Source organism: Berghia stephanieae, chromosome 7, assembly GCF_034508935.2.
Source record: "Berghia stephanieae isolate SIO BIC M18660-M18661 chromosome 7, UCSD_Bste_1.3, whole genome shotgun sequence".
Lineage (NCBI taxonomy): Eukaryota > Metazoa > Mollusca > Gastropoda > Nudibranchia > Aeolidiidae > Berghia > Berghia stephanieae.
The window spans coordinates 46,801,475-46,813,505 of record NC_088366.1 but is presented as its reverse complement, the minus strand read 5'-3'; the positions used below and the strand labels follow the sequence as shown (position 1 = coordinate 46,813,505).

Sequence of the window (12,031 nt, the reverse complement as noted above, 5' to 3'; positions counted from 1 at the left end):
CCTTGTAACCAACACTACATCATATCTATTCTCCAAAACACAGCCACAAAAAACAAAAAAACAAAACAAACAACAAAACGGAAAGCAACAAATCGCTCAGGGCCTCGTCCATCTAATATTTCATACCCAAGGAAAAAAATTACAACAAATACCAAAAAACCCTCAGTGGTATGTAACTCATCCACTATTTACTCTCTCTCTCTCTCTCTCTCTCTCTCTCTCTCTCTCTCTCTCTCTCTCTCTCTCTCTCTCTCTCTCTCTCTCTCTCTCTCTCTCTCTCATCCCCTATCTCATTCTTTCCTTCGCTCAAAGTTCATCGTATTCTCTCCCCTCTTAACCACTCTTCTCCTTTAAGCTCTTTCTTTCTTTCTTTTTAACTATTATTCCTCTTGATTTCAAACCGTGTCTCTCCGTGTGTGTATTATTCGTCAAAGCTGGTTTCCTAGTTTCACATTCGCCATTTCGAGCGCCCGAGGCAACCAACGAAATTGAAGCAAAATGAAGCGAACAGATAAAGCCTTGTTAAGAACAGCGCCGAAGACCCGGGGGCCATTTTGGCTGGCAATCTTTCATGCCAGTTTCCCGTGCAAGTTTACGTGCAAAACACGAGTAACCCTATTCATCCATACCATGTACAAACCACACATACAACGTTCTATCTCGCACGTTTTTCTTACGTTTCTCCTACTCAAATATTCTTTTGTTCCTAATAACTGTCTGCATTGCAATACTCTTGGGGGGGGGGGGGGGGGGGGGAACAACAAAAACAACACGTTTTCGAAAATAAAATTTGGCGAGAAAAACTCGTCCTTCAATATCGATCGATTAAAATTATCTTCATCATGTCAAAAAAAATTTCTCTCGAACCTGGGATTTTCTTGAAGACGTCATTGCAGTCCCAGGTTTGAGAGTTATTGACAAGGTGATGATGATTATTTTAATCGATCAATATTTTCGAGGACGAGTTTTCTGGACAAAAAGTTTTTAATGCCTATTTTCAAGGAGCGGTGGTTCAGTGTTATTGTTTATTATTATTATTATTATTATTATTATTATTATTATTATTATTATTATTATTATTATATTATTATTATATTATTATTATTATTATTATTATTATAGCCCCAATGCATTACTTTAAACTACAGATAGAAGGGGAAATAAAAAATTTTAAAAACAGAGATAAATTGCCATCTCTTTAAAATTAAAATTGTTTCATTTCAAATAATGTATAGGATACAAAATAGAAAGTAATAATTGTTGAGCGCTGAGATAAGTGGGGAATGCACTGAATAATCTCCCTTGCTCATATTCTAAAAGCCTTACAAAACAAACAAATTGTGCGTCATCAAACCTTGCTCAGAGCTGCCTAGTTGAAATTTCAAAAATTCGTACTTTCCAAGGGGAAAAAGAAAAATTCACTTTAAATAGCTTTACAAATAAACAATTTGCTCTCAACATGGTCCAAAGATGCTCCAAGGTCCTAAATATAGATAGTATGCGCTTGGCCAAGAAGCTCACAACATTGCCATCCGGAAGTATAACGGACCAAGACACAAAACTGTGTGAAACCTTAAACGTTTATAGTCTGGTTAATACAGTTTAGTGAGAATTACTCATAAACTCGGATGGCAAAAAAACCCCCAAAAAACCAATAACAAAGACCTGAATGATGTCATCTTCGTTCTATCTATACTTTCAACACCCGGAATGTTTAATTTTGATATCACAGTGAACACTTATCGCAGTGACGTCAACTTCATTCTATTTATAGGTTCTTTTTCAACAAGATTTATTTAGTCAAAGAATCCTGTGCAGCTCTGTAGCTGGAGCCAAAAAACTCGTATTTCTATGAATTTTTCGTAGTACCCGGCAGGTCAGCTTATGGTCAAAATGACAAATTAGGAAGGAAAAAATAACGATCAATGATGAAAATGTAAGCTTCAATTTCTTGTTCGAATACAGATAATGTGGACATTTCGGGTTTGCCCTTTATCAGCTTAACACAATGAAAGAAACACAAGGACGGATGAGAGATGACGTGAGAGCGGCGTTACTACACATTGATAAGCATTAATTATTATTTAACCAGTTGATTGTCGTACTCTGGAAAAACATGGATTTAAACATTTGACCATTACTCGTCCTTCAAATTATACGGATCGATGCTAATGCCCCTCATCTTGGTAAAAACTATCATATCTTCGCGAAGCAAGAGTGCTGATAATCTTATATCACACCAAAATGCAGCGATCAATTGAGAATATGTGACCCTACTTCTCAAAACGGTATTAAGTCGGGATGACTGAGATGCTGAAAATTGAATTTTTAGCCAAAAATGTCAGACTTAATTTGAGTTTGTTTGCTTTACAGAGGAGAAGGAATATCATATTTTACTGTGCTAAATACCAACGTTTCATATTTTTGACCAGTTTGACGTTAATTTGACTTTTTAGAATCTGGTCCATCCCGACATAATACCGTTTTGAGACGTTTGGTCACATATAATACTAGAGCATTATAATCTAGAGCATTTATATAGTGCAATATCCACTAAACGTGCTCAAAGCGCTTTACAGTGGAGTCCCTGACTAACAGCAACACGTAACATATAGAACGACTGTTAGGTGATATTACAATTATTTTCCGACAGAGACAACGTTGTTAACGGCCAGGTACTCATTTTACACCTGAGTATGGTGAGAAAATGTGAGTAAAGAGCCTTTTCCAAAGATTCAACTATGTAATATAATAATAAATGGCATTTAAGATAATGTGCCGAGCGAGGCTCGAACCCAAGACCTTCCGATTCGAAAGTTGTATTTTAATTTTACATCTTTTGTCTTACCTGGTAAGCGTCTCAAGTGACGACGTAAATATGGAACCCCCGACATCTATATGCACCGGTGCCGTGTATCGAGTGGGGGTGGCCGGACACGGCACCCCTGCAATCTTGGTGGTCACTTGAGGTGGAGGAATGGCCGCGTGACCGTTTGGTGTGGCCGAGTTGGGACGGCTGACCGGGGACTGAGACATAATGGTGATCGGAATGTTTGTTGTTGGTGGTGAAGACAACAGTCTTCCTTGAGATTCTGGTGGAGTTAACGGTCTTCCTGGAGATGCTGGCGGAGTCAACGGTCTTCCTGAAGATGCTGGCGGAGTCAACGGTCTTCCTTGAGATGCTGGCGGAGTCAACGGTCTGCCTGGAGATGCTGGCGGAGTCAACAGTCCTCCTTGAGATGCTGGCGGAGTCAACGGTCTTCCTTGAGATGCTGGCGGAGTCAACGGTCTTCCTTGAGATGCTGGCGAAGTCAACGGTCTTCCTGGAGATGCTGGCGGAGTCAACGGCCTTCCTGGAGATTCTATCTCTGAAGTCTGATTCTGATTCTTCTCTCACTTTTTATTATTGTTGTCGACGTTCTTTTCTTAGGAAAGAATTGGTGTTGCTGCTTTTTTTTTTTTTTTTGCTGCCGTCGTTGTTGTTGTGGTGGTGGTGATGGTGGTGCTTGTTGTTGTTGTTTTGTTTTGGTTTTTGTTTGTTTTTTTTTTCGTTTTGTTTCTGCTGTTCTTTCCGTTCTTGTAGTATTAACAGTGCGCCCGTTGTTTCTATGATATTCTTGCTTCACTTTCTGAATGGGTCTTCAATTAATGTTGATATTAATTTTTACTGTCATCTGTGAATACTGTTACTGTTGTTGTTGTTGTTGTTGTTGTCGTCGTCGTTTGCTGTTCTTGTTATAGTAATTGATTGACGACGGTGTAGCTGAAGAAGCATCAACAGGACAATTTACTTTTACAAAGATGGTTCCGGTTATTGTTTTCTGATGGGACATCAAATCATTAATGATATTAATTTTATTGTCATTAGAATTGATGTTGTTCTTGCTGTTCTTGTTACAGTAATAAATTGATGACATTCACTGTTTTTAAAAAAAGGATCAAGATTTTGTTCTCATGAGGTGTTTAAACTTATTGCTGGTATTAATTCTATTGTTGTAGGCGAAAATCCATATCAAAACTCATGTCATTCTTTCTGTGTTTAAATCATTGATAACGACGATATAAAGATGAAATAATCCAAGAAGCTTGAGGACAAGAGATTGATTGGAGACCTTAGCTGTGCTGCGAGATGGCAATTGAAATGCCTTCAAGGTGTGGTGATAGAATTGTGTCCTGGCCTTCAGCGTGGGTTTGAACGTTGTTCCCTCACCCGTGGCGTTCTACCGCATTGTATCCAGTGTATAATCGGGATGTTTCATTCTGTGGGGAAAAAATAATGAAATGATTGGATAGATTGATATCGAATTTTCACGCATTTCGAGAACATGACGACGTCTGTATGTGTGCAGCGCTGCCTACTTGAAATTTTAAAAGTTCGTAGTTTTTAAGGGATAAAATGAAAAAGTCACTATAAATAGCTTTACAAATCAATAATTTCCCATCACCATGACACAAATAACAATGTGAAATTGAATGAAAGCTTCAATTTAATTACGAAAACAGATAAAATGGACGTTTCGGGTTTTCCCCTTTATCAACAAAGCAGGATGAATGAAACACTACAGATGAGTGAGATAATGTGGTTGTGGCGTTGTTAAGATGAATAAACAAAACATTGAATGTTTTGTTTATTCATCTTAACAACGCCACTGCGCCGTATATATCATCAAGAAGGAGATTTTTGTTTCTTTCTGTTCATGTATTTAAAAAGTGAGCTTTTATATAGAGCAAGATCCACTAAATGTGCTCAAAGCGCTTTACAAGAGGTTCCTGGCCAACAGCAAGACTTAACATGTAGGACGAGACATGACGCCTGTTAGGCGATATTACATTTTTTTTTTCGGACAGAGACAAAGCTGTTAACGGCCAGGTACTCAATTTACACTCGAGTACGGTGAGAGAATGTGAGTAAAGAGCCTTTTCCAAGGACTCAATTATGCACCGAGCGAGGCTGGAACCCAGGACCTTCCGATCTGAAAGCGAGTGTCATACCACGAGACTACATATGTATATCAATGTATATCATGCCTTTAAATGACAAAAGTGAGGAGCAGAAGCGGAACGCCAAACTAGTCATTCCCAAAGTTACTCATTTTGTAAAAGCGCTCCAAAAAATAGTACAGATATTTATTTCACATAAACATTGCTACGCAGCTGTTGATTTGGTCACAAACCGAAGGAGCACATCCTTAGAGAAGGCCAGGGTAGGCCCAGCTGCACTGACCATAACCTAAGAGTCTGCTCCACAGATGCTGTGGAGTGGGTTCGGTGTTGAAGCGACAATTATGATGATTAAATCGTAATTACTAACGAAATAGTGAAAATGGAGAGGCTTCGTATGGGAACATAACAGACAATTGAGTACAGACGATACAAATTATTTTGCATTTTATTTTATTTGTTTTCCACGTTAATTTGTTTATTGTTGTGCTGACGAAGGGTTTGTACCCGAAACGCCCATTGTCTGTTTTGTTCCCATACGAAGCAGCCTCTCCATTTTCACTCTTTCGTTAGTATTTTCACGATCACAGGCTTCAGGCAACCCCTACCGTTTTCTACTGAACCCTCTCCTTACCACCTACAGCAAAATCATCACATTTGTCACGACACAATATACATTTGTTCTTATTTAGATCTATTTTGTACATCACAAACTTTGAAGAATGATCTTTGCTTAATTGATAAGAAGATCCAAGTTGTTTTCTAGAGAGATTGTTTGAGTTTAAAAAAAACAATTTTTCTCCTTGGTAAGCTGTCATTTTTGGGAAAATACTGAAAATCATCGGTAAGGGGAGAGTTAATCCGTAATTCTACCAAAACTGACCCCATTGTAAAAAGTCGCTCGACAAAGGTAGTCACGTGAACACAAAGACTGGAATCAGAAAATGCAGAGCGGACAACTCGAAATTTCAAAAATTCGTAGAGTCTAAGGGGGAAAAATAAAAGGAAAATGTACTTTAAATAGCTTTACAAATCAATAATTTCACATCACCGTGATCCAAAATCAAAAAGGCTTCAAAGTCCTGAATATAGGATCTAAGACGCTAGACTATTCTTCTCAAGATTTATTAAGTCCAAGAGACATATGCAACTCTGTAGCTGGAGCCATCAATGTGTATTTATACGAATTTTTCTCAAGGACTAGTCTACTACTTAGTTCGATCGTGCATTAATTTTATTATGTTACTCGTAATTGGATCAATAAAGGAAATACCCGAAACGTGTCAAAATTGGCATTTGATTTGATCTGCTATTTTGGTTTATTTAACCCATCAGAATATTTTTAGATATTGCCTGACGGAAAATAAGACTGGTGATGTTAGTGCGAGGCAAACAGTGGGATGTGTGTGTGTGTGTGTGTGTGTGTGAGTGTGTGTGTGTGTGAGAGAGAGAGAGACAAACAGTGGGATGTATGTGTGTGTGTGTGTGAGAGAGAGAGAGACAAACAGTGGGATGTATGTGTGTGAGTGTGTGTGTGTGTGTGAGTGACAAACAGTGGGATGTATGTGGGTGTGTCTGTGAGAGAGAAAAACAGTGGGATGTATGTGTGTGTGTGTGTGTGTGTGAGAGAGAGAGAGAGAGAGAGAGAGAGACAAACAGTGGGATGTATGTGTATGTGTGTGTGTGTGTGTAAGAGAGAGAGAGAGAGAGAGCGAGACAAACAGAGGGATGTATGTGTGTGACAGAGAGACAAACAGTGGGATGTATGTGCGTGTGTGTGTGTGTGTGAGAGAGAGAGAGAGAGAAACAGTGGGATGTATGTGTATGTGTGTGTGTGTGTGAGAGAGAGCGAGACAAACAGGGGGATGTATGTGTGTGACAGAGAGACAAACAGTGGGATGTATGTGCGTGTGTGTGTATGTGTGTGTGTGTGTGAGCGACAAACATTGGGATGTGAGTGTGTGTGTGTGTGAGAGAGAGAGAGAGAGAGACAAACAATGGGATGTGTATGTGTGTGTGTGTGTGACAAACAGTGGGATGTGTGTGAGACAAACAGTGGGATGTGTGTGTGTGTGTGTGTGTGAGACAAACAGTGGAATGTGTGTGTGAGACAAACAGTAGGAAAAGTATGTGTGTGTGTGTGAGAGAGAGAGAGGGAGAGAGAGAGACGAGCAGTGGGATGTGTATGTGTGAGTGTGTAAGACAGTGGGATGTGTGTGTGAGAGAGAGACAGACAGTGGGATGTGTGTGTGTGTGTGTGTGTGTGTGAGACAAACAGTGGGATATGTGTGAGACAAACAGTGGGATATGTGTGTGAGACGAACAGTGGGATATGTGTGAGACAAACAGTGGAATGTGTGTGAGACAAACAGTGGAATGTGTGTGAGACAAACAGTGGAATGTGTGTGAGACAAACAGTGGAATGTGTGTGAGACAAACAGTGGGATATGTGTGTGAGACGAACAGTGGGATATGTGTTCGAGACAAACAGTGGAATGTGTGTGAGACAAACAGTGGAATGTGTGTGGGACAAACAGTGGAATGTGTGTGAGACAAACAGTGGGATATGTGTGTGAGACAAACAGTGGGATATGTGTGTGAGACGAACAGTGGGATGTGTGTGTGAGACGAACAGTGGGATATGTGTGAGACAAACAGTGGGATATGTGTGTGAGACGAACAGTGGGATATGTGTGTGAGACGAACAGTGGGATATGTGTGTGAGACGAACAGTGGGGTGTGTGTGAGACAAACAGTGGGATATGTGTGTGAGACAAACAGTGGGATATGTATGTGAGACAAACAGTGGGATGTGTGTGAGACAAACAGTGGGATATGTGTGTGAGACAAACAGTGGGATGTGTGTGAGACAAACAGTGGGATGTGTGTGAGGCAAACAGTGGGATGTGTGTGAGACAAACAGTGGGATGTTTATGAGACACACACAGAGAGAGAGAGAGAGAGAGAGAGAGAGAGAGAGAGAGAGAGAGAGAGACAAACAGTGGAATGTTTATGAGACAAACAGCGGAATGTTTATGAGACAAACAGTGGAATGTGTGTGGGACAAACAGTGGGATGTGTGTGAGACACACACACAGAGAGAGAGAGAGAGAGAGAGAGAGAGAGAGAGAGAGAGAGAGAGAGAGAGAGAGAGACAAACAGTGGAATGTTTATGAGACAAACAGTGGAATGTTTATGAGACAAACAGTGGAATGTTTATGAGACAAACAGTGGGATGTGTGTGAGACAACAGTGGAATGTGTGTGAGACAAACAGTGGAATCTGTTACGTTGAGCACGAGGATTGTGTAACTGGTTGTTTTGATTACCCGTAGGTGTGAAGGTGATAGGACTAAAGTATTGATTAGGATGCACTCGGCGTGCGCGTGTGTTTATTGATGCTATGCGTTAGGTAAAATACTCACAACATAGGTCATCCCGATATAACGCACCGACACACATAACTATGTGCAACCTTAAACGTTTATAGTATGATTGTTAGAATTTAGTGACCAACTAATCATTTTAACTTGCTGTCTAAAAAGAATAACAAACAGTTGAGCGTTTTTCTATTGATGCTATCTATAGATAGTATGCAGATGACGTCACTCAGGTCTTTATTATTGTTTTTTGCCATCCGCGTTTATGAGTAATGCTCACTGAACTGTATTAACCCGACTATAAACGTTCATGGATACACACCGTTTTGTGTGTTGGTCCGTTATACTTCCGGATGGCAATGTTATGAGCTTCTTAGCCAAGCGCATACTATCTATACCTTTAGCTAAAACAATCATAACAGTCAGATATAATGTACCAAAACAAAACTAGGTGAAATCTTAAACGTTTATGGTCTAATTGATAGAATTTAGTGAGAACTAATCATTCAAATGGCTTCCTGAAAACAATAACAAAAAGCTGAGTGACGTCAATGTCGTTCCTTCTATACAACTACAACGATACACCAATATAAGACTCACACAAACATACAAATATTTACACACACACACACAGGGGTAGAGATTAAGAGGGAGAGAAAGGGTGGATGAGAGAGGGAAGGGAGGCAGCGAGGAAGAGAGAGAGAGCGAGAGAGAGCGAGAGAGAGAGAGCGAGAGAGAGAGAGAGCGAGAGAGAGAGAGCGAGAGAGAGAGAGAGAGAGAATGTATGTACTTCGATCTAGACAAGGGGGAGGCGACTGTCTCGATAGCTCAATTGGTAGATCACTCGCTTACTTTCCTCACAAGTCAGTTTCGATCTGGGATAAATTTTTTTTGGATGCCTCAGCTTAAATAAAAATAGTTGTAAAGTTGGGGGGGGGGGGGGGGGGGGGGGGGGGGAGACCTTCCGTGGATCTTTTGTCGGGCGTTTATTTATTCAATTTGTCATCATATAGAAGCATTTTAAAAACTCTAGAACAAACCTGGATAGATTTGTGAAAGTTTAAAATTTCCTTATTTAATTTGACAATTGTTTTGATTCTCGGTCGCCATTTTGATTTATGAAGTATTGAAAGGTAGTGCAAAGCAGTCCTAGGTTGTTGGTTTTTTTCTATTAGGGTTAGCTCCAGGTCGGAGGATTTTTTTTTTCCTATTAGGGTTAGTTATAAGTCTTAGTAAAGTTGATAGGGTGTTTGTTTTTCCTATTAGGGTTAGTTAAAGGTACTAGGTTTTATTTTTTTTCTTAGGGTTAGTTGAGTTGTTTCCCTTAGCACTAGGAGCTTTCGGAAGGCCTCCCTTATATTTATCTTTTTTTTTTTTTTTTTTTTCTTTCTTCTCCATCTATAAGTTACAAACTAGAATACGTTAGTGCTTGTGGGCTGTTGTTGTTGACCGGATGGACTGCTGTGAGAATCGGGATAATAAGTTGGGTTTTTTTTAAAAACCAAAACAGGAGTCATTGGCATTTCCTCTATTATGACACACGACGTAAAGTCGGTTTAATGATTTCAATTATAGATAGTATACACTTGTCTTAGAAACTCACAACATTGCCATCCGGAAGTATAACGGACCGACACACAAAACTATGGGTAATCATGAACTTTTATAGTCTGGTTAATACAGTTTAGTGAGAATCATTCATAAACATGGATGGCAAAACAAAAAACAAAAAACAAAAACATAAACAACCCCCCCCCCCAAAAAAAAACAGTAACAAAGACTTGAGTGACGTCAACTTCGTTCTTTCTAATATTTAATTTTCTTACTCACCTTGATGATAAAAAATCCATCTATAATATACAAAAGTACACACTATGACAATGTCAAATGAAACTCCTCCCACAGAGAAAGCCAAAACGTTTCTACAACATCACGTTGAACAAAACCATCACCTCGGATCGCAGGAGATTTACAATGAAGTACACATGATGACTTATTTATGTTGTACATTACACATTATCATTAACACAAAACACAGCAGGTAACAACTACAACTACCGTACTAAAAAGCAACACACAAGAAGTTAGTGTGTATTTGTTTATGCAAGATATTTATAAATCCAAAGTCATGTGACCGAAATTTGTCCGTTTATGGAAGTTGTCAAGAAAGAAATGTCACCTGGAATTGAAAAGTTCTAACAATTCTGTCGTGCTCTGGAGAAAAAAACAACATATTTTTTAATTTGGCCAGAAAACAACAATTTGGCAACAACAACAAAACAACTCTCAAACCTGGGACTTCGCGAACTCCCAGGTTTGAGAGGTTCTTTTTTTTTCCAAGATGAGGGTCATTTAAAATCGATCGATATTTGAAGGACGAGTTTTCTGGCCAAATTTTAAAATATAGATTTTTCCAAAGTACGGCAGGCAGAATATGTGTTTATAGATAGTATGCGCTTGGTTAAGAAGCTCACAACATTGCCATCCGGAAGTATAACGGACCAACACACAAAACTATGTGTAACCTTGAACATTTTTGTCTAGTTAATACAGTTTAGTGAAAATTACTCATAAACGCGGATGGCAAAAAACAATAACAAAGACATGAGTGACGTCATCTTCGTTCTGTCAGTACTTTCAACGCCTGGAATGTGTAATTTTGATCTCACAGTGAACACTTATCGCAGTGACGTCTTGAGGTTATTATTGTAATTATTATCATCACAACTTTTCGTTGTGATGATAATAATTAGTTTAAAAAATAGTTTTTTTTCTTCACAACTTCAATTGTATTATTTGTGGCTTGATTCTGAACTAATGATGATGATGATGATGATGATGATGATGATGATGATGATGATGGTGGTGGTGGTGTTGGTGATGTTGGTGGTGGTGGTAATAATAATAATAATAATAATAATAATAATAATAATAATAATAATAATAATAATAATAATAATAATAATAATAATAATAATAATAAAATCAGTACCTACTACTACTTGTCTTGACGTGAATCCAATAACCGAAAACTCTGCATCATCACATACAGGGCACTCATCGTCATCTTTTACCCTCCGTCTATCTAGATACATGCAACAAGACTAACTACACCGACGATATCTGACTAGCGACTGACTGAAAAACTGAAAACACGTACACACATTTAATGTTTGACAAGACCACCCTCCCCCCCCTCTCTCTCTCTCTCTCTCTCTCTCTCTCTCTCTCTCTCTCCTTCTCAAACCTCTCGTCGCTGACGATGAGGTAGTAGTGCGACAAAAGAAAACCGCCCGCCTGAATACAACAGTTTAGCCTTTCTAAACCCTAAGCCCCGCGGTGGCCTGGGGGGATGGCAGTCCCCAATTATTCTAACAGCTTCTGCCCCGGGCTACTCGTGGGTACGGGGAGGGAATTAGAAAGAAACAAAAAACCTTCAAGAAAAAAACTAAATCGAGCAAGCAACGTTTGTTGTAATGCGTTCAACTTGTAATGAAATGACTACATAAATTATATATATATATATTATATATATATATATATATATATATATATATATATATATATATATATATATGTATATATATATATATATATATATATATATATATATATATATATATATATATATATATATATATATTATACACATCCATTATATATATATATATATATATATATATATATATATATATATATATATACGTAATA

General features: G+C 38.6%; 1 protein-coding gene across 5 annotated transcripts in view; it reads right to left on the bottom strand.

The window, feature by feature from the left end:
- LOC144977380 (BTB/POZ domain-containing protein kctd15-like) overlaps nt 1-11,472 on the bottom strand; it is a 19,241-nt gene extending 7,769 nt beyond the window's left edge. The window contains exons 1-3 of one of the 5 annotated variants that reach the window (XM_078922534.1): nt 11,313-11,472; nt 10,151-10,534; nt 2,849-4,260 (exon numbers count right to left, since the gene is read on the bottom strand). In XM_078922534.1, the coding sequence (XP_078778660.1) occupies nt 2,849-3,036 (188 nt within the window). In that variant the 5' untranslated portion in view covers nt 3,037-4,260; nt 10,151-10,534; nt 11,313-11,472. The remainder of the gene's footprint in view (nt 1-2,848; nt 4,261-10,150; nt 10,535-11,312) is intronic. The other 4 variants (XM_078922535.1, XM_078922537.1, XM_078922533.1 and 1 more) reach the window with 4 other exon arrangements.
- Nucleotides 11,473-12,031: the final 559 nt, after the last annotated feature.